General features: G+C 52.0%; 10 protein-coding genes across 10 annotated transcripts; 6 read left to right on the top strand and 4 right to left on the bottom strand.

The window, feature by feature from the left end:
• Positions 1 to 423: 423 nt before the first annotated feature.
• On the top strand, positions 424 to 2,150 carry trm6 (tRNA 1-methyladenosine methyltransferase subunit GCD10; the record flags this gene model as incomplete). The annotated part of the gene is made up of 2 exons (XM_056697382.1): positions 424 to 509; positions 569 to 2,150. 2 exons carry the CDS (start codon positions 424 to 426, stop codon positions 2,148 to 2,150), a joined length of 1,668 nt encoding a protein of 555 aa, XP_056559594.1.
• A 324-nt stretch (positions 2,151 to 2,474) lies between these two features.
• On the bottom strand, positions 2,475 to 3,387 carry N7496_004450 (actin-related protein 2/3 complex subunit 3; the record flags this gene model as incomplete). The annotated part of the gene is made up of 6 exons (XM_056697381.1): positions 2,475 to 2,522; positions 2,581 to 2,659; positions 2,731 to 2,843; positions 2,908 to 3,182; positions 3,269 to 3,314; positions 3,382 to 3,387. 6 exons carry the CDS (start codon positions 3,385 to 3,387, stop codon positions 2,475 to 2,477), a joined length of 567 nt encoding a protein of 188 aa, XP_056559593.1.
• A 242-nt stretch (positions 3,388 to 3,629) lies between these two features.
• Positions 3,630 to 5,078, top strand: N7496_004449 (replication factor C subunit 3; the record flags this gene model as incomplete). The annotated part of the gene is made up of 5 exons (XM_056697380.1): positions 3,630 to 3,760; positions 3,812 to 3,899; positions 3,950 to 4,124; positions 4,190 to 4,576; positions 4,672 to 5,078. 5 exons carry the CDS (start codon positions 3,630 to 3,632, stop codon positions 5,076 to 5,078), a joined length of 1,188 nt encoding a protein of 395 aa, XP_056559592.1.
• A 1,043-nt stretch (positions 5,079 to 6,121) lies between these two features.
• Positions 6,122 to 7,564, top strand: N7496_004448 (uncharacterized protein; the record flags this gene model as incomplete). The annotated part of the gene is made up of 1 exon (XM_056697379.1): positions 6,122 to 7,564. One exon carries the CDS (start codon positions 6,122 to 6,124, stop codon positions 7,562 to 7,564), a length of 1,443 nt encoding a protein of 480 aa, XP_056559591.1.
• Positions 7,565 to 8,031: 467 nt separating this feature from the next.
• Positions 8,032 to 8,475, top strand: N7496_004447 (Clr5 domain-containing protein; the record flags this gene model as incomplete). Its single annotated transcript, XM_056697378.1, has 1 exon — positions 8,032 to 8,475. One exon carries the CDS (start codon positions 8,032 to 8,034, stop codon positions 8,473 to 8,475), a length of 444 nt encoding a protein of 147 aa, XP_056559590.1.
• Positions 8,476 to 9,345: 870 nt separating this feature from the next.
• cwc27 (putative peptidyl-prolyl cis-trans isomerase) lies at positions 9,346 to 11,013 on the top strand (the record flags this gene model as incomplete). The annotated part of the gene is made up of 1 exon (XM_056697377.1): positions 9,346 to 11,013. One exon carries the CDS (start codon positions 9,346 to 9,348, stop codon positions 11,011 to 11,013), a length of 1,668 nt encoding a protein of 555 aa, XP_056559589.1.
• Positions 11,014 to 11,400: 387 nt separating this feature from the next.
• On the bottom strand, positions 11,401 to 13,788 carry N7496_004445 (uncharacterized protein; the record flags this gene model as incomplete). Its single annotated transcript, XM_056697376.1, has 2 exons — positions 11,401 to 13,252; positions 13,316 to 13,788. The coding sequence occupies 2 exons, from the start codon at positions 13,786 to 13,788 to the stop codon at positions 11,401 to 11,403; spliced, it is 2,325 nt and encodes a 774-aa protein (XP_056559588.1).
• An 802-nt stretch (positions 13,789 to 14,590) lies between these two features.
• N7496_004444 (putative aldo-keto reductase (AKR)) lies at positions 14,591 to 15,594 on the bottom strand (the record flags this gene model as incomplete). The annotated part of the gene is made up of 2 exons (XM_056697375.1): positions 14,591 to 15,277; positions 15,334 to 15,594. The coding sequence occupies 2 exons, from the start codon at positions 15,592 to 15,594 to the stop codon at positions 14,591 to 14,593; spliced, it is 948 nt and encodes a 315-aa protein (XP_056559587.1).
• A 1,789-nt stretch (positions 15,595 to 17,383) lies between these two features.
• On the top strand, positions 17,384 to 18,045 carry N7496_004443 (putative GPI anchored protein; the record flags this gene model as incomplete). The annotated part of the gene is made up of 2 exons (XM_056697374.1): positions 17,384 to 17,681; positions 17,744 to 18,045. The coding sequence occupies 2 exons, from the start codon at positions 17,384 to 17,386 to the stop codon at positions 18,043 to 18,045; spliced, it is 600 nt and encodes a 199-aa protein (XP_056559586.1).
• A 480-nt stretch (positions 18,046 to 18,525) lies between these two features.
• N7496_004442 (uncharacterized protein) lies at positions 18,526 to 19,864 on the bottom strand (the record flags this gene model as incomplete). Its single annotated transcript, XM_056697373.1, has 3 exons — positions 18,526 to 18,637; positions 18,700 to 19,251; positions 19,314 to 19,864. 3 exons carry the CDS (start codon positions 19,862 to 19,864, stop codon positions 18,526 to 18,528), a joined length of 1,215 nt encoding a protein of 404 aa, XP_056559585.1.
• Between the last annotated feature and the right edge of the window lie 1,611 nt (positions 19,865 to 21,475).

Raw genomic sequence — 21,475 nt, 5'->3', positions numbered from 1 at the left:
AGCACTGGCTAAGCCCAGCTTCAACCAGCCTCCGCTCTCCGCCTGGGCGATGATATCAGAGCGTAGACAGGCACCCACATTCCGTCGATCAACCGTGCGTCGGCTCTGCGTATTCGTATTACCCTAGATCATGGGTTAAATTGAGGCAATTCGGCGCTGGGAAGCCACCAAAGACCCACTGGGGCGGGGCAGTAAAGCCGTCCATTACAATACAGTACGATAACATCACATGACTGACAGCATCTTATGTAATTGATATCTATTCGGATCATCAGTTCCTCCGGTTGCTCCCCGCCTCACCATCGAGGTAACTGCTGATTGGCCCGAACCCTCAAAAAAAAGTTGCCGGAGTCGTTTTTTCGGAGCTTCAACGCTGGAATTGTGTCGCTTGTCCACCGTCGGGTTTCGGGGCTTTCTCTCACAATGCATTCCTCGATTCGTCCAAACCAATTTGTGGTTATCCAGCTGCCGTCAGATCAGACGCGCATTGTTAAGCTGGTTCCCAATACGTTTGTCCACCTGCTTGCACCTGGTTAACTTGACAGATAGACTAACTTGCGACATACAGTATAGTGCAACTAGGCAAATACGGCAGCTTTGCCGCAAACCAAATTCTCGGTCGACCCTTCTTTTTCACTTTCGAGATCCTCGATGCTCCTCAGAGTGATGGCTACCAGCTGCGTGTAGTCCCCGCCGAAGAGCTACATGCTGAAAACCTCATCGAAGAAGCCGAGGCAGATGGCGAGGGCGAAGAAGGAGAATCGGGCGCCAGCACCCCCATGCGCACAAATCGCAACATTGTCGACGATGCGTCGACTCAAAAGTTGACGACCCAGGAGATTGAAGAGTTGAAGAAGGAGGCCAGTGGCGCAGGCAAGGATATCGTCGCAAAGCTCCTCGAGTCGCATACCAACCTGGACAAGAAGACGGCCTTCTCACTCGCCAAATATACGTTGCGCAAGCGCAAGAAGTACATCCGGAGATTCACGGTTCTGCCATTGGACGTCGGCTTCCTCACCAACTTTTTGCTTGACCAACGGGACGCGCAGCGAACGATGGAATTGCGAGATGAGCACGTGGGCCTGCTCGGCTGCTTGGGTAATGTGCATCACGGCGGAAACTCCACCCTGGATGCCATTCCTACGATCAAGCCGAATGGTCGATACTTCGTGGTTGACGAAACCGGTGGCCTCGTTGTCGCGGCAATGGCGGAGCGAATGGGGATTCTGTACCCCGAAGACGATGAGGAGGAAGACCTGAACGAGGATTCTTCCGCCATGGCGCAAGATGGAACGGAAACCACAGAGAAGAAGACTACCTCAACGCCCCGGCGTAAACGTCCTAGACCCATGTCTGCCTCTGGGAACACAATCACCGTCATCCACGCCTACTCGCAACCCAACTTGTCATTGCTGAAATACTTCGGCTACGACATCAACACTCCCGATGAGTCTCATCCTCTTCACACCCATCTCAAGACCATGTCATGGTTGCAGCTGGTGGATCCCTCAACAGACCCCATTCTTTCCAATGAACCTCCTGCTCTGTCCGCCGAAGAGCTCTCGGGCTTGAAGGCCAGCAAGCGCACTGCTTATTACTTTAAGCGTAACCGCTGGGAAAAGTTCCGTGCCGTCACAGATGAGGCTCGTGCAGGCGGCTTCGACGGTTTAATCGCTGCTACTCTGCTAGAACCCGCCGGTGTTTTGAAGCACACCATTCCGCTTCTGTCGGGCTCTGCCGCGGTTGCTATTTACTCTCCAACCATTGAACCCCTCACCGAGCTCATGGATCTATATTCCACCGCCCGGCGGACGGCATTTATCAATCGCAAGCGGGATCTCGAGATGCAAAAGACTTCCGACGGAGAGACCGTGGACTTCGCGCCACTCTCCGAGGAGTTCCCTCTCGATCCCACCCGACTCTTGCCACCAACGCTACACACCACCCGCGTTCGCGCCTGGCAAGTCCTGCCTGGCCGGACGCATCCTCTCATGACCGGACGTGGAGGAGCAGAGGGCTATCTCTTCCACGGTGTCCACGTCATCCCCGCCTCAGCCAACATTCAGGCTGCGGGTACATTCCGGAAGAAGCGCAAGGTAGAAACCACCTCGACGCCTGCTAGCGATCGAGACGTGGAGATGACCTCTTAAATATTAGCACGGGATAGGCGTTGGATTGTGTACGAATATAATGATTCATTGAATGTTGCCCTTCGATATATTTCTCTCTGCTAGGTAAGCATAAGCCAAACTGTGCCAAGCTTCGAAATGGATCATGGCGGTGAATAGATCTGGTGGCTATTTATGAATTGGGATTTGAATACTGGTAGAGGGGACTCTCAAGGGGGTCATATTGCTGCCTAGGAACCGGCTCTGGCAGCTACGAAGAGGGTTCGGTCTGATGACGCCGCGTAATCAAAAAAGGTCCATTGATGCGCTGAATTTCATGAAACAATATACAACCATCCTGCCACTCTACAGGCTCTTTCCCATGAACTTTCTCTTCGTAAAGCTAAGCCAAAACTATGGAGATGTTAGCGCGCTTTCAATCAGTAATTGTTTGTTGTTGCCTGGGGCTTACCTTGGACGGTCCCTCTCCACCGGGGTATAATCTAGCGTGTAGCCGAACGGCAATCTCCTGTCGAACCTGCGAGATGTATCTAATCGGAAATATCAGTGACTGATCGATGGTTTCATTATCCATTATTTATGGGGCCATGGGTTCACGTACGCCCGCAAGCTCTCCGCATCCTGGCGGTCGCGTGGGGGCTCAAAGGCCTGGTTCAGCGGGAAAGAGACGTCACCGGGAATGGCGAAGCTGTCCAGGGCGGCATTGATCAAAGCCTATCAAGTTAGCATGTCAGTAATAGCTCCAAGATACGATGCGACAGGAGCTGGCAGGATTTACCTTCTCAGCGTCCCGGGCACTCATCGTAGGCTTAACCTTGCCGAGACACTCGCTGACGAAGAGAGTTCCATAAATGAGCATCCGGTCGGCGGGGCCGTTGATCTCAAAGTTGCGGAACAACACGTTCGCCCGGAAGAGGGACAGGATCTCATCGACACAGTCGTAGGACTCGTTCTCGGGGGTGACGTCCACGTCCGGGGTATTGGGGGGAAGAGCGGGCAAAGTGTATGCGGGACCACGAGTTCGAGTGCGCAGTGGCAGGATAGGGAAGTTCCCTATATCATAGACAGTCAATGCATGATCTTCCGTGGGTGTCGTTGCATGTCGCATGGAGGGGACAGCTGTCGGCGGGGCAGCGTACCTATCACGGGGACATCGCGGTCCTCTAGGAAGATGGAGTGGTATGCCTGAATTGGACGAAGCAGTTAGAGACTAAATAAATCGACAAGATATCAAATAGCAGTCCGATCTTACCGGCATGGTGGATGGTTGACAAAAGGGATTGCCGGGGAGTCGAGAACAGAGTGATGTTGCGGAGTCGGTAGGCGGTGCAGGCGGTGCAATTGGGCCAGGAGGATGTCATCGGCTCCAGCTCTCCCCTTGATTTTCCGCCCCGAGCTTTCTCTTTACGCGCGGAACGCGTCAAGCTTCACTTTTCGCGATTTGTTCTGCCCACTCAACCAACCCACCTCATCACTTCAACCATCAGAAATACTTTCACAATGTCCGACTACGAGGATGAAATGGATGTGGATGCGCCCTCCAAGGACGTACAGTTCAGCTCAGAGAATGCCAGTGGGAAAAAGAGGACGGCGGCCGACCTGCCCATTCAAGCTCAAGACAACCTCCCTTGGTATGGCATGTTCACATAGTGGAAGAAGCCTCTGCTAATACTTTCTGATAGGGTTGAGAAATACCGCCCAAATACCTTAGACGATGTCTCGGGTCATCAAGACATTCTCGCCACGATCAACAAATTTGTTGAGAAGAACGTACGTACTATTCGGACGAATTGACGCGACACATGCTCATGGAATCACAGCGACTACCTCATCTACTCCTCTACGGCCCCCCTGGAACCGGAAAGACCTCCACCATCCTTGCGCTCGCGCGGCGGATATACGGCACGAAGAATATGCGGCAGATGGTGCTTGAACTCAATGCCAGTGACGACCGTGGCATTGACGTTGTCCGAGAACAGATTAAAACCTTTGCTAGTATGGAAATCCAGAACAAAATGATGCTGGCAGACGAAGTGAATGCTGATTGACACGTCGCATAGGCACGAAACAAATCTTCTCCATGGCTCCCGCGGCAACAGACGGCAACTCTGCCCTCGCCGGCTTCAAGCTGATTATTCTCGACGAGGCCGATGCCATGACATCCACAGCACAGATGGCCCTGCGCCGTATCATGGAGAAATATACGGCGAACACGCGGTTCTGCATCATTGCCAACTACACACACAAACTCTCTCCCGCACTTCTCTCACGATGTACCCGATTCCGATTCAGTCCTCTCAAAGAAGCCGACATTCGAGTGCTAGTAGACCAAGTGATTGAGAAAGAGAACGTTCGAATCCAACCCGACGCAGTGGACAGTCTAGTAAGACTCAGCAAGGGCGATATGCGAAGGGCGTTGAACGTCCTTCAGGCCTGTCATGCCAGTAGTGGGTCCCCCACCCTTTCTCCGCGGAAATGCTTGACCATTGCCACACCCAAAATTCTCTCTCGCCTTATCAGATGAGCTAACTAAAGCGCTTAGGTATACCATTGCCCATGCGCGATGCCCCCAAGGCACCTTTACCCGAACCCGAAATGATCACCAACGCCACAATCTACGACTGCATTGCGGCGCCCCATCCGGCCGACATTCAGGAGATTATGAGCACTATTCTTTCCACCAGCGACGTGACCTCGTGTCTCAACACCGTGAATACGCTCAAATCTACAAAAGGTCTAGCGTTGGCTGATATTCTGTCCGCTCTGGCGGATCAATTGCAGCGGTTAGAAGTGCCGGCGCAGACACGTATCACTTGGTTGGAGGGACTGGCCGAAATCGAGTGGCGTTTATCTGGTGGCGGATCTGAAGCGGTTCAGACTGGTGGAATGGTTGGTGTGGTGCGAAATGGCTGCGAATTGATGGGTGATAAAGGCATCGCCATGGCATGAACGAAATGAACGACCGGTGGGAATAAGCAATTATACCGAGCTCGGCAAATGAAATGAGCTGGATTGAAAATCTCTAGCCAATTGCAACCCGGATACGCCCTATGAATGGCATTTCTTTAGCATCACCTATTACCAAAAAAAAACAGAGAGACCCATCTATAGTCAGATGATCTAGACTTGGTAGTTAGGCTCATGGTTAGGCTCGTGGATGATGAAGTGGATATGATAATTTTGTCCTTTTCAGAAAGGCATGCCGATGCGACCTGGACGATTATTTCTTCGCTTCCCTCCGTCAGCGAGAATTATCTCATTTTCGGTAATCCTTGCCTGGACCAGCCCTAATTGGGCTGTTAGTCACTGCAGTTCCCAAATGGCTGGGAACGCCTATCAGCGTAGGAATTGACTTGCATACGGTAGTTCCAGTACTGTAGTCCTGACCAAGCGGGGTCTTTTTCCCAGGGTGCCAGTCTCCACCCATTCTTCTCCACTTTCTCTCTCTTTCTTGTCCACTCTTTCGTCCACTTTTCCCTCTGTCTTATCGTCTGGGGATGGTGCCCGCTCGTTTCCTATTAGCTAATTTGTTTATGCTGTGCCAACTCCTCGCCCCTCGGACTTGGCCTGCATGCCCTACCAAGGCTACTCTTGGAGGACCCTGGGCAATTGACCCAATTGCGCTTGTTTCGGTGATGAAAAAAACCACTCTCGGTCCTCTCCGTGCACTCTGCCCCAATCATCACCAGAATAATCACACTAATGGGCTGCCCGCTGCCCGAAATCGCATCCTATACGACCCCCGCAACATGCACCACTAGAAAAATGCCCGGAGCCGGTCTGGTTCGGCGGGAGAACTTGCTGGACTGACCCGCTAGAGGTCTCGATCCCACTCCATCTCTGCGGATCAACCCTGTCTGGCATAAGTAGTGGTGTGTGCCCTGCAGCATTGATGAGGGGGTTGCATTGCTTCTCTTGTATCATCTCTCACTTGTCTCTGCTGCTGCTGCTGCTGCTGCCACTCCGCCGTTGGGTCAGGAACTGCCTTCATCATGCGCTCTTCCATTCAATCCGGCCTTCTACTGGCCGCCTCTCTATCTACCTCGATGGTAGAGGCAGAGCGTGTCGTCGGTGCATACCTCTTTGCCCGCCACGGTGATCGAACTGCCAAGATTCTCGGCAACACCCAATTGACTGATCTGGGTTACAACGAGGTCTATGATGCCGGCTCTTTCTACAATGGCCGCTATATCCTCTCCGACTCGGACAAGCACATCGAGGGTATCAGCTCTCTGATCGTCAACTCCAAGCAGATCAGCGCCAGCTCCCCGGCGGATGCCGTGCTGCAAAACTCGGCCACTGGCTTCCTGCAGGGCGTGTACCCCCCGGCTGGTAACGTTGCCAACCAGACTCTGGCCAACTCGACTACCGTCGTGTCGCCCCTTTCGGGTTACCAGCTGATTCAGGTCACCTCCACGACTTCCAGTAACAGTAACGAGGGAGCCACCTGGTTGCAAGGCTCGAGTGACTGCCAGAAGGCCACCGTCAGCAGCAACAACTACTACGCATCGGACTCTTACAACTCGATGCTCAAGTCCACCAAGGACTTCTACCAGTCACTGGCCCCCATGCTGAACTCGACGTTCACTTCGTCGCAGATGACATTCAAGAATGCCTACTCTATCTTTGATTACTTGAACGTGGCCCAGATCCACAACTCCACCGACGATTATCCCGCCCTCAAGGACCTGACCGATGAGGACTACACCCAGCTGCTCCAGCTGGCTAACAACCAGCAGTATAACCTGGCTTACAACAAGTCCGACACCGTCCGTGCTATTGACGGCGCCGTGCTGGCTGGCGAGATCCTCTCCAGCCTCAACGACACCATTACCAGTGATGGCGTGTTCAAGCTGGGTGTTTCCTTTGGTTCCTACGGAACTCTCCTGTCCTTCTTCGGCCTGATGCAGCTGCCCGCTGCCTCGGTTGACTTCACCGGTATCCCGGACTATGCCTCCTCGATGGTCTTTGAGCTCGTGACCAATGCCACTGGCACCGGCATTCCCGCCGAGAGCGAGATTAGCGTGCGCTTCATGTTCCACAACGGCACGATCACCGGCTCTGCCGAGCCCACCGTCTACCCTCTGTTCGGCCAGTCGAACGATCTCCTCTCGTGGTCTGACTTCAAGACTGGCATTGAGAAGATTGCCGTCACCTCCGATGCCCAGTGGTGCGACCTGTGCGGCAACACCGATGGCAAGTGCGATACCTCTACTGCCAGCACCACCTCCTCCGACTCTTCCAGCTCGGCTGGCTCCAGCTCCGGTGGCATGTCGCGGGCCGTTGCTGGTGTGATTGGCGCCATGGTGACTCTGGCCGTTATTCTCGGTCTGCAAGCCCTCTTCTTCCTGGTTGGTGGATTCCGTATCTCCAAGCGGAACAAGGCTGGCCCCGAGATGGTTGCCGCCGATAGTGGTTCCGCGGAGAAGAAGTAAACTGTGATGCTCTACGGGATGAAACATGTTACATAGTATCTTTTATGCGATGGGATGGGCAGGTTGTCATGTCTGCTGGTATCTTCCAGATTGAGACTTGCTATTCGAATCTGAGATGCGTTACGACTCGATGCTAATAGGAATAATAATCCATTCTATACCCCGATGTTCATATTCCACCCGTAGACGAGTAACTTGAAATAACAATATCGTATCGTATGGTCTGTGTTCATGATCTCCTCTAGCCCTAATCTACAGAGTATAATCAGATAACAGACCAATCATTCCTGGCCATGCCAGTCATCCTGAAGTTTAACTTAAATTACTTCGCCCAAATGGGAGAATTGGCCATCCCGCACATTCCACCGCCTTTTTCGACCTGAACTTTCCGCCTTCCGCCTTTCCCCTTTTTCCCCTTTCTCCCCCTCCCCCACACAACAACAACACTAACATTATTGATTCTCACCATGCCGCGCCAACAAATCAACCTCGAACCCTACCGGGACGAGATTATCACGCTATTTCAACACGGCATCAGTAGCGACTCTATCAGCCGCACCCTGGAGAGCCGGTATAACATCCAGGTCAAAGAACGGACCATTCAGTCACGGCTACGGAAGTGGGGTATCCGCAAACGTAGTCGGACCACGACTGCGGACGAGGTGCTCCATGCACGCATCAAAGTGCTCTTCATGCAAGATAGGCTGACCGACAAGGCAATGCTGAAGCTACTGCGACAAGATGGTTATGACATCTCCGAGCGGACGCTTCGGCGGCTGAGGTTTCAACTTGGGCTTCATGCGAGGGCTTCCACGTTCGATCAGGAACGGGGACCTGGGCCGGTCCCAGTTCCTTTGCCCATTGCCATGTCAGTTCCCGTGCTTGCAGCTAAAGATGGTCATGGACTTTGACCCGAGGAGGCCCTCTCCGTATGGCCATGATGCTTCCTTTGCCGGTGAAATCAACTCACCACTTCCCATATGCGACCCCTACGCGACAAAAAAAAACTTTTCTTTTCGGTTTCCCTTAGAGTCTTCTTCCCTACGCGACAACTCAAGGACTCCCTCCACCGGATTGCCTGCAGTAAGTTCTATGCTGCTGGCTCAGCACTGGCTCTCAAGGCTTGAAAATAAACACCCCCACCATGCGCCATCATCTACTTTCTCGTTATCATCGTCAACATCATCTATGACATGTATGGTCAGCCCTGCTGAAGTTGATTGATTATCGTATATGGTAGCATCGCTCATTTAGTTCCTCGCTTACCGCTTCTGGGTGGACAGGCCGTGGACACTACGACGCTCTCATGACGAAACGCACATCTTCAACATGCTGCTACCCCATGCTAGACAACACATTACACCTCCCTTTGCAACAAACCGCTCGCGACACTGATAGACAACTTGATCATTTCAGCCGTGCGACTTTTAACTTCGCCTACACTCGACCTTGAGACACATACTTTTATGCCGAAAGCGACACTCCACCAAGCGACCACGGACTCCAATGGAGATTTGAACATAGAAAAAAAGCGGACCTTCCTGGATGTATATTCCTCGTATTCTTGTACATATTTCTGGCCCGTTGGCTTCAAAAATGCATATACTTTAGCCCCAGCCAATCCCCATCGAGATCAATACCCAGATCACGTGCCATGACGTCCACTTTTCTCGAAGCTCCCAATCGCCCGAAGAAACACGCTCTCGCCTCTTGAACGCCCTCGAAGCGTTGACGGGCCGTGGATTGGCCGCATATACCTTTCCCCTCTCCTCTCTTTCACCATGTCCACTCAATACGCCAGCGAGCCAAATCCAACGGCATCGGCGACCCTACACACGACCGTTGGCCCAATTCACATCGCCCTGTTCGCCAATCAGGCTCCTCTCGCCTGCAAGAACTTCCTTCAGCACTGCAAGGACAACTACTATGCAGGAACGATCTTCCATCGCATTGCGCCCGAATTTGTCATCCAGGGTGGTGATCCCACGGGCACTGGCTCCGGTGGTACATCCATCTACGAATATCCCGAGTTCGAGTACGACCCGGAAGCGCGCGACCCGAACGAGCGCGTCGTCCTGCGAGATGAGATCCACAGTCGCCTGCGATTCAATCGGCGTGGGCAGCTGGGCATGGCGAAGAGCGAGGATGGGTCATATGGAAGTCAATTCTTTATTACACTCGCCAATACCGAGCGTGAATTGAGTGGGCAATGTACACTATTTGGACGCTTGGAGGGCGACAGCATCTACAATGTGTTGAAGATTGCAGATGCGGAACGCGTGGAGGGTACAGAACGGCCTGTGTATCCGGTGAAAGTGACGTCCTGCGAGGTTGGAGAGCTGGGACCGTTGGCTGGTAAATTGAAGGATCGCAAGGTGGTCTCAACCACAGCTGGCGGAGCCGAGAAACAAGAGCCCAAGAAGAAGAAAAAGGCTGCCAAAGGAGGAAAGGTCTTGCTGAGCTTTGGTGATGAAGAAGGCGACGAGGGAATGCCCATGCGACCCGCAAAGCCCAAGTTCAACACGAAACTAGTCGCGGATGTACCTGGATTGACGAACGATACGACCGCGGCAACAAAACCACAAGCTACAGAGCCAGCACCACGCAAACGAGCACGCTCTCCATCTCCAAAACGTCCATCCTCGCCAGAGCGCAAGCAGCGACGTAAGACACCAGACCCCCAGACACAATTACCTCTCCGAGATCCCGAATCACCCTCTCGCTCTCCCACACCAGCATCCCCACCAGCCAAGGAATCAAAACTGTCACGAACAAATGCCGAAATAGCCTCGTTAAAGGCATCCATGCGCCGCAATGTCGACGTTGGCCCCGCCGATACAGGCCGCAAAAAGTCCGCTCTAGAAGCAATGATCCCAGAAACCGCAACACGCGGCCGTAAGCGTCCAGCACCGGGCACTACAAACGGGGCATCATCTCTCTCCGGCGCCAGAACCTCCGCCGAAAAAGCAGCGCTGGACATGTTCAACGCGTTCAAAGCCAAACTCGAAGGAACAACCACCACCAACACTAGCACAACCCAATCCCAACCAACCACACACACAAGCAAAGAAAAAGGCAAATCCCGCGCCAACCCCGCCGAAGACGAAGAAGAAGCGCAACTCTGCGACCTCCACTTCATCGCAAACTGCCAATCCTGTCAATCATGGGACGACCCCTCCGCCGTGGACCACTCAGACGAAGACGCCCACGATGCAGGGTGGCTCAGTCACACGTTACGATTTGGCAAGGACACGCTCGGCAAGGATTTGAATTGGAAGAAGGAGCATCCTGATGATGCGGATTCGTTGATGGTGATTGATCCGAGGGAGAAGGAGAGGGATCTTGGGGGCCCGAGTGGGGGGCGGAAGAGGGGGTTGCAGAGGGATCGGGAGAGGGAGAGGAAGAGGGAGAGGGCTGGGGAGAGAGAGTGGGATCGTGAAGGGAAGTAGGAGATTATAGGAAGGGGGATATTAGGACTTGTAGTCCTCTATAATACTGATATGGTACTTTGAATCAACCGCCTTGACAAAGACTGAAAACAGGATATGTCTTTATGCAAGGTCTACCAGGTCTAGAAATTGGGCAATAACTTCAAAGTCTAAAATCGAGTCTTATTCAGACTTCTTTGAATGAAATCGTCATGATATCATGAGAAAAGATCCCTACATACAAAGCTAGAAACCCCAAAAAACCACCTCCCAAAGGTTGAAAGCAGAACCCTATGAACAGCAAACGCCATGTTTCTCCCGGGGGTATTCCAAAAACTGATCCTTCCTTTCCTTCCCCGAAAGCAGTCACAGGCACGGGCTTCATCAGTTCCAAAGAACTAGGCAAAATCAGGCCTTGCGGCGCCGCTTAACAGCGCTGCCGCCATCTTCGGGTTCAACGGAAGGATCATCAGGGGCTGCAGGGCTGGTGGCTTCGCTATCGGTCAGTTGCTCAACAATCCGGCCAGAGTCGAAGTTCCCAGATCCCGCATCTGCACCGTAACCAGTGCCGTCGAAGCCATAGTTGTAGGACGAATGGTTCGGTCCCTGGTTGCTGTTGAAGAGGTCGTCATCGTCAGGAATGTGGTCAAAGTCTACAAGATCGTTGGCGTCGCCAACATCAGGTTGAGTAGTAGCAATGGGATCGTGTACATTGGTGCCGGTTCCAAAATCAAGAGCGGAAGGGTCGTGTTTCTGGTCAGCACCCGAGGTGTCACCCAGATCGTTAAAGTAGTCGCCATTGAAGATTGAATCAAGCTCAAGTGGAAGCGGGGCATTGGCGTCATTGTCCAACCCGGGGATAGCACCGGTTGGGCTCAGAGGTTGGAGAAGGTTTGTCAAGTTTTGTACGGAGCGGTCTTGGTCGGCTTGCAATTTAGCCAGGCTGTCAATCTCTTGGCGAGTTTTGGAAAGGCGAGTCGAGTAGTCATGTGGCATAGGCGGTGGGGTTGGCATGACAAGAGCATTGTTCGCCCCGGGCGAATCACCATGGTGGCCGGTGTCATTTGCCATCAGTCTAAGCATGTCGGCGCGAACGCCAGGAGTCAGAGGGCCACTGCCTCCTCTCTCAAGCGAAGACAGGACATCAGGGAATTGGGAGAAGGTGGTTGGGCCGGCGTTGCGCGCATTCGAATTCTGGATCACGGACATGATATCCTTCTGCGGGAATTTCTCATCCGGTACCTGTCCAGCGGAAACATTGGTTGGGCCTTGTCGAGGGCTGCTATCCAGAACCTCTTCCACATGTCCCGGCTGATTAGCACTGGGCTGGCGAGAATGGCCACGGGGCCGAGTATCAAAAGTCCCGCTAGCCGCAGGCGAAAGAGTGGTTGCCCGATTGCCACCGTTCACAGAAGGCGGTGCCTTGAGCAGCAATGGCTGTTTCTTCATCATCCGCTGTCCAGTTGGGCTGGTCATCGAGGACAGTGGGCTGAAGGAAAAGTCATCGCCCACATCAACAATGTTCCCTGGGTGGTCACTCGAGATAGCTCCGGCAAAGGAGTTGGCAATGTTCTGCGATCCATCTTGACCTTGCAAGCTGCGGTTGTACACCGTGGCCAGGAAAGTGAGGATGGCGTTGATCGAATTTTCATGTCGGGTGTGTTGGTCTTGGAAGGTAGCCGCCTGCGCGGAGAGCTGCTCATGTTCTCTGCGCAGACTAGCAATGTGACTCGAGATGACCGATTGCTGGTGACGAATGGCCTTCAATTGCTGAACAACTCCTTCAAGCTGGTCCTTGGGCATTTCCGAGTCGGTCAGAAGGGACAAAGGCCGCGGCCGAGCACGGTCGTCGCGAGAACCAAGCCCACCCTCTTCGGCATAGTCGTCCAGATCATTATCGTCGGCATCTTCCGTCTTGACACGTGCACCTCCTTTGCTTCCTTTACTGGCATGGCCGGCTGCATTCTTCGGTTTAGAGATCAACCAAAGCAGCTCCGGGTGGCCACGCTTGAAGTAAGGATTGGAGTATTCGGAGGGGCTTTTATTCTTGCGCTCGCTGGCGCGCATGGAGTTGTCAGACAGTCCCACTTTCTTGTGGAAACCGTACATGTTAAGCTGTCGGACAAAAGAAGCATAGTTGTTGTGCTTGAAGAGTTCTGGGATCAAACGCCGCGCAAACTCATCTTCATCCAAGACAATGAACGAATTGCCATCATCGGACCATCGGATAAGCTCTGTGTTTTTGGCTCCATCAAGGAAACTAGAACAAGTGATGGTTAGTATTTATGTTTGCAAAAGCTTGGATGATCACATCTCGACATACCTGCTTAGTTTTTGCACAAAGGGAGGAATTTGCTTCCTCTTGGATTGTGCTTCTCTCTTGGCAGCCAGAGCCCGGTTGTAGAGTTCGTCAATTGATTCTCCCCATGCGCCCTCTCCATTACCTGCCCCAGCACTGTTATCCGAGTAGGTCGCCGGTGGTTGCTCGTAGCCACGGTTCCGGCTAACCAGCTGGTTGGGCTGCGGTCGGCGGGTCAACTGATTGGAGGTGGAGGCTGTAGGCCCAGATAGGTCTTGGCTGGATGCGTATGCGGCGGAATTGTAGGAGGAGGGATCGACAAAGGAGGCACTGGCGATATTTGCGGGAGGGTTTTGGCCCCATTGTAGGAACTGGTCATTGGAAAGTTGGGAGTTGGGAGTGGGTTGTTGGAAAACCGAAGCAGAACCCATTTGGGGGTGCACCGCGGGGGTGGTCCCAGGGGCCGGTCTTTTGCGAGTGATTCCTTGAGAATTCATGATGTCGGAAAGTCAATCGAGGTTGTAGACAACGGAGTGCGGTGTGGGTGGGGTGAGAGTGTCGTAAAGGGTCGAATAAATATGTAAGTCTCGTCAAGCGCTATGTACGCAAACCTGCCCAGGCAACTGTAGGCGTCAACAAAGGCAGAAGTCGCGAATTTCCAGATTGTGGCCTTGATTGTCACCGGTGATAGTGAATGCCGTATAAAAAAAAATAAGGTTGGGACCGCAGATGAGGCGAGCAAACAAGTCGAATCCGACGAGACGGGTTGTACCGTATAGCTGGTCGCGTAATTATGCAAAGGCAGCGCAGTAATTAGGCACGACAATCGGCGGGCGATAGTAGTTGCTAGAAGGTGGTGGTTCTGGGGAAAGAGATCGTCGAGGAAGCGTGATGGCGATCCAGAATGACCGTTGTGAGGCCACAATCAGAACAGGGAAAAATGCGACATCCAGACCGTCTGTGGAGGCAGCTCTCGTGGAATATACCAGACCGATAGACAAGATTCCAGAGCAGAGGATGCGTATAACCACGCGACCAGAGCCGATGGAATGGGAGCAGAGGCGACACAAGGAAATTGGAATTCTGCGCTGGCGACGATGAGGTCAATTCGGAGCCCCAGCGCTGGGATGAGTCAGCGCGGGCTGTCAACTGGCCGACTCCGCCAGTTCATAGAACCTTGGGTACTTCCATACAAGAATCGTAGATTTGATCCCTTATTAACTTAGCACATCAAATAATAATTCTCATAAATGCTCTTCCTTATCACTACCTCTACCTCATACATAGAATTCACCCTGATCAGTTAGGATCGCCAACCTCCGCCTTAAATTCCGCGAGAAGCTGCTCCCACTGGCCCGGATGCCTCTTGATAAACTCTTCAACGGCAAGTGGAGCTGCCAGATCTTCCTTCATACGGCCTTCATTCTTAGTTCCATTCAACACTGCAATATACCCCAGTCCCATCACAAGGGTATACAACGCTGCTGCGGGACTGATCTGAGCACCCGTGGCAAGTCCCTGGACAGGCTCAGACCGTACCAGGTCCGGGTTTGCCGTCAATGTCCAGAAGCTCTGATAGATGATCTGGTTCTCGCGACAGAATATCCGTAGCTCGGTGTCGAACAGCGTGTCCTCGTAGAATCGATTCTGCACCACGCCCGGCTTCACCTTCACCTCGGGAGCGGTAAACAATGCGCGAAGCACAGGTAGAGAGCAATTGGAGATGCCCAGATTGCGGATGCGATGAGGGACGTAGGTCTCCAGGGCCAGCCACGCCTCTAGTGTCTGGTCAAGAGTTCGCAGTGGTGAGTGGATCACTACCGTGTCGATATAAGCATCATCCGCAGTCTTCGGGTCCTCGGAAGGACGAAGATTATGCAGTGAAGACTCGATGGAGGCATGGACTTGTTCAGTTACCGATGCTTTTGGATCATACGGCATATTATCTGGGTCCTGTGCCGAGATAGGGCTGAACTTGGTTTGTACCTGCAAGGATATGTTAATCCTATCCGAGTGCAGCCGCAAGGTTGGTTCCCACTTACGTAGAGGTCCTCTCGGTGGACAACACCATCCGCGATCGCCTTGCGGATTCCATCGCCGACCAGATCTTCTTGGTAATGACGAGGCTGTGCTGCAGTGTCGATGGCACGGAACCCGGCGTTGACCGCAGTGTAGACCAAGTCGGCCGTCCGGTCCTTCTTCCAGGCGGTCCCGTAGAGAAAGACTGGGAGAACGGTGGGGGTGGAGTCTCCAACGGATCGTAGACAATATTTCTCCCACATTTTTCCGGCTGCTCGGGCCATATTGTGATGGGCGGTATCTCGGTGAAGTCTCGATTCTGCTGTCAAGATGTAAGCTGCAGTGGTTGGCAGAAGAGTCTATCTTCAACTTGGATGTTTTCAGGTTTCCGCGGGGTCGTCCTTAGCGGAAGTGGGCATCGCCCCTACGTAAGAAATATACATCAACATCATTTTACGATTTCCTCTCCATGTGTTTTTGTTATAAATTCTCCATTATGTACGCACCGGATACTTGGTTAGATAACGGGTTTCCGGAGAGATTTACCCGACGAAAAGAGCGAGATGTGGAAATTTTTTAATCTAGAAAGGATTTGCCATCTCTACGAGTTGAACCTGCGACCTCTCGCTCCCTATATACTTCATGACGATGCTCCATGCCCACGGCTTCAACCCGTTACAGCACTGAATAAACAATACCCACTATAACCGCCAGACTACCTTTTAAATAAATTTCAAAAGAAGGATTATGTTCTGTAGGATTTAGTGATTTTTTTAATATAGATAAAGTATAATAAAAAAGACTCTAAGGGTGGTAACTATGTAGGGACGTTAAATATAAAAAAAACTTCACCGGCCGGGGGCCGTACCTGCTCCACGGAAGCTTCCTCGCAGTTACGACCGCCGAACCCACCGAAGTGGCTACAATTTTCTAGGGGTTAACCCACTAAACCACCGGGCAGGATCAGTTGCTGATTTTAACTAGAAGTAAATGATAACACTTCAAGCCATTCCTACCTCATGCGATTCCCACCCCCGCTATAGCTTGCCTCTATCTCACCCAGTCTCAAGTCTACCTCTCGAAGAACAGTAAACCCAATATTCCTTGTAGCGATCCTCTTCAGAATGTTGAAGCCTAGACGCACCCTACAAGTTCCACTGTCTATATATAACTACTGGATCGGGTTGATGGAGTATATTGGCTTGGGTAACGGCAGGGTCCATGCAAGATGGGAACAGCCACACTTTGTTTCTTTGACAACAGGAAATGCCCTTGACGACAGATTGTGGAACACCTCCACCATATCCCCCAGATTATCCTCTCGGTTCTTTTCGAGAATGAGGAGGCCTAAACGAACTGTCGTGCAGAGCTACCACGCCAAGAACAGGCGGCCCCACAGGGTGGCTTAGATGATTATCTTCGGGCATGGCTCTTGGCAGACAAGCTACTTTTTGGATATTTGGATTCTTGGGAATGGGACTCGCCTGGAGATCTTTTCAGGAGGACTGTAAGGTATCCCATAGTGTTCAACCTAGGATTGGGATATTCTAGCGTAGGCCCAGGATCACCAGGGATATAGTTACACCGAAGTCTCTACAAAAGTATGTAACAGAATTGCTTTTCTCTCGTATGCATAACCAAATGATCCCCCACCATGCTGCTCTTGGCTATTTCTTGGCTGGTCTAGGGATGGACCAGGCAGCGCCTTTTCTTTCAAGAGCATTGGCCCTATCCCAGGCGATCGGTGGGGTTTATTCCTGCCGATGAGCTTCGCTTCTATATCGATACTCAGGGTCTGCATTGTCCCTTGGGGCTCAGCAACTCACTTGCCCAATACTCACACTGTCTGTCGGAAACATGCGGTGGAGAGAAGACAAACAAACTCCGCAATGTACTAGATCGGCATCGCCTATCGATAACTTCATTTATAGAAACATCAGGGTCTTGGTTGTGAAAGCAAACATATAAAGAGAGCTCAATTCCATCAACAAACAATCATATCAACAGCTTCATCAATCTCTTCAAACAAACTTCAAACTTCCAAGTTCCTTCCAACTTCAAAAACTCAACATCATGCGTGCCCAACAGCTCCTCGCTCTCGGTGGTCTTATCCTCGCCGGCAACGTTGCAATCGCAGCCAAGTTGGAGCAAGACGACGTTCCAAATCGCTGCTGGGATGCCTGTGGCTCTGTAGTCGGAGTCTCCAGACGCTGCGATAACCAGCATGACAACGACTCTGCCGAATTGCAGTGTATTTGCAACTGGGAAGCAGCCAAGACACAAATTCCTCTCTGCGCTGCCTGTATTACCCAGTATGGCCCCCGTGACAATGACCGTGATGACGATGACGACGACGACGACGATGACAATGGTAAGAACTTTCTCGAACCCTTTTCATTGTATGATGGCAGCATACTGATGTGCCGCTTGTAGAAGCCCTTGACCTCGTCCACTCCTGCAAGTTCAGCACCACTACCTACAACGCTGCTGCTGCCACCACTCTTAGTGCCTCGGCTACTGGCACTACTGATCCCGCAGCAACCGCTGCTACTGCTACTGCAACTAGTGGAACAGCTGCTGGCTCTGGCTCTACTAGTACCTCGTCTCAAGGCTCGACTGGGACTACCAGCGGCGCAGCCGCGAGCACTTCCACTGGTGCTGCGGTGGGCTTGACAGCTCCAGGAGTTGTCTCTCTAGTTGCAGTTTCTGGTCTCATGCCTCTCGCTTGGCTGTAGATGACAGACTCTCGGACTCTCTTGGAGGATAGGCGTGACGTGCATGGGAATGGAACACGACGCAATACGAGCTTTTTGATAGTGGTTAAGATGTCGTTACGAATTGAATGGATCTGGTATTTATTTCTAGAGTTGAACAGTATTGACAATTTGATAATATTTGTGCTTTCGAAGGTTGTGCAGTAGCTATGACTTTTATGTCAAGAGAAGGGTTCTCTGATGGACCCTGGTTGATGGCCAGCAACACCTTGAAGTTGGCCGGAGGTCGGCACGAGCCATGCATCATGCGTAACCTTATCTTAAAAGTACAACTCGACAGAAGAGAGCCCCAAGGACACGACATGGTATTAAGGTGGGGCTTTCAATATTCAAGAGCAAAACAATCAATAAAAAAAAGGCACAAGGGTATCTATTCGTCTCGAGATGCGCCAATACTATGCAGGGCGAGTTTTATATCACAGTCTATACACAGAACATCACTCATGGCATGTCCCAAAAATCATCACTAACCCAATCCATATAATCATCCTCGTAGGCAGGGTCCCACTCCATTCCATATACATCCTCATAACACTGTTGTTTCGAGGGACAACTAAAAAGAACGAGATGTCAGCGCGATGCTCCCACAAGACAACAAGTCAAGGCCAAACTTACAAGACGGGATCCTGCCCGAAAATAATATGCCACAAATACTCAAACACACGGCCACTCGTCTCATCATCCAATTCAGTTTCCATCAGCCAGCGGTGAAAAGACTGGTAGTCACTCAAAGGCCGGGCATGAACCTGTGCCCTGGTCACGCCAAACTGCGCACAGCACGGGGTCGCCACTACCTCGGGGACATCCGTATTATTGAAGATACGGATCCAAGCGCCTGCGAAAGCAATTTCCGTCGTGCGCCCGTCCAACTGGCGGAATGGCTGGACTTCATCTGGGCAGCCTGGGCCCCAGCCACAGCGGAGATTGACATAGCCGACCTTCTTCAAGTAGTCCAATTGGAGACGTTGGACGGTCAGGGCATTGTCCTGTTCCCAGAACTCGACATGATCGGCGTTGCGGTGGGCGTGTAGGAAGACCATGTATTCGGGGAGTTTGTGATAGTGGTCGATGATATACTGGAGGTAGATGTTGGATTCTTTGCCCTTGTTCATTTGAACGGTGTATTCGAAGTCGGGTTCATCGACCACGTAGACTGCGTGTTGCCATCTGCGGGATTCAAAAATGTTAGTCGAAAGTGTTGAAATAGTTTAACTTCACTGGTAACTCACTCGGGCAATTCCTCCTCCAACCAATCCGAGTCTTCCCACGACATACGACCCAAGACGATAACGCGATCGGGATACGGCGAGACCTTCGGCTTGGGAGTCGACTTGGGCTTGGGCTTCGGCTTCACATTCAGGTTATGAATGACCCCAGCCTCATCATCTCGATCCATCCAGAACGGATATTGCCAAATATCATCATACGCGCCCGGCACATCGACCGGGATTGATTTCGGTTGAAACTTGGTCGGCTTCACGGGCGGATTCGTCGGCTCGGGCCACGATTTGGAGGGCGGCGCAGGATTTGATTGGGGTGCAATTGGCGAAGAAGAGTATGATGCTTGTAAAGAATGTGAAGAGTACGTAGGTGACAGTCGTGTAGGATTGGCCGAGACCAGCTCGATATGTGCGCCAGCGCTGTCCAGCACGAATTCCGGCGCAAGGTCAGCGCCGCGGTCGGCTTGCCATTTTGGCTCGAGAGAATCCAAATGATTCTTGACGAGCAGGATAGTAACGACCAAGGCGACGGCTATTGACACGCGAAAAGTGATGCGCATCGTTGCGCGACCGATATAAGAGGCTTCTCCTGCTGGAGGTCCCTCGATTGAACAGTAGGAGCAACGAACTAAAAAGGACGACAAATTATAGACTCACTACTTCTCCCAGCTTCTTCAGCCGCTACGTTCCACCATGAAGGGCAGGCTGACAACGTTTTAAACCAGCATTTTCTTGGGGGCTTTGGCTCTGTCAAGCATCATCGGCCCCACTCACGCCCACGAGAGGATGCGACTGGATCGTTTGACTGGCCTCGTTCTCAAACCCTCATCGTTCCGACGGGTGACGCCCCAGCCGATCGGCACTGGGCTTAAAGTGGCTTGCAGAGGCCGCGTATGAGGACCGGTTTGCGCCATCAAGCCCGATGGCTGCCTCCAAAAACTATTCTTGTCCACAAGGCTATGCTTATTGAAATGCACGACCCAACACTTCCATGGAGAAGCCGTCTTGCACTACCGATAAGTTGGCAATTTTCCACTCTTCTAGTGATAATCGGGGAAATACTGACGTCCTCTAAGGATTCCCAAATGCAACGATCGGATTTCAGTGGGGCCCCAAACTCGTCAGCCATTCGTACCCCTTGGAACCGTGGGTTGTTTCACGATCCATGTCTGGGTCATGTCCCGCACTCTTGTCTACGCCACGGCTGTTCTCCTCATTGGCGGCGATCACCACGGGCGCGTCTCTAGCAGACGAGTGTATGTATTGAGTTGAACGTTCAGACTGTCTATCAGTCTAAGCGACGTCCATCTCCGACGAGATAACACTGGATCGTCACAAGCGATGCAACCCCCGCCAATTGTACTGAATGAGGGACTTGGTAGAGGGTAATCTACTCTTGGGCCGACTGACGTCGAAAGAAGCTCGCTTGTGGACACTTTGGCCTTTGCGTTTAGGGATCGATGCTTATTCTTTGATGAAACAGGGTCGGCTCGGGTTCAAAAGAATGAAGGGGCTTTCATGGTTTGCTTTCTACATCTATCTTTGTTCGCATTGGCGTGGCCATGTGGCACGAAGTTCTCTGCAGGCCCTTCCAGGGCTGACGTAGTACAATGGTTTGGGCCTGGGGAGTATTGAGTACTTTGATCTGTTCGAGAAGACCCTGAAGAGACCCTTGAGCGTTGCCATGCTGTGTTCTGGGCCGGCGTTTTATCAGAGCAGAATATACCATATTGCAGAGCACATGGATGGATATATTACGAGTCATATCGGACGACGTGTTCTTCGTAGGATATCCTGGGTATTGTAGGTATAATCCCATCGCCGTGGTTGGTACCCGCCTCAATCAATGTCTGACTCGGTGATATATATCCCGGGCTAGTGACGCAAGCCGACCACGCGAAGGATACCACAATGGGAAACCGCTAGGTGTGTTCACCTGTACTCTAAAACTAATCGACTAACCAATCATTTACCCTATTCCATAAACGTTCCTTCTCTAGACCATCCGGAGGAACTCCTAAATATACGGCGGACTATTGGGTTCACTTCCCCAAAACCCCTAAATCCTACTAAGTGCCTTCACCACTTATTCCATCGCCCTATACGCTATAACTAAATATTCTTGATGTATAACTAACTATGGAGGTTATCTTATAAATCACACATATATT

This window comes from Penicillium cataractarum (genome assembly GCF_028827025.1).
Source record: "Penicillium cataractarum strain IBT 29864 chromosome Unknown utg000002l, whole genome shotgun sequence".
Lineage (NCBI taxonomy): Eukaryota > Fungi > Ascomycota > Eurotiomycetes > Eurotiales > Aspergillaceae > Penicillium > Penicillium cataractarum.
This window is presented reverse-complemented; position numbering and strand designations above follow the sequence as displayed.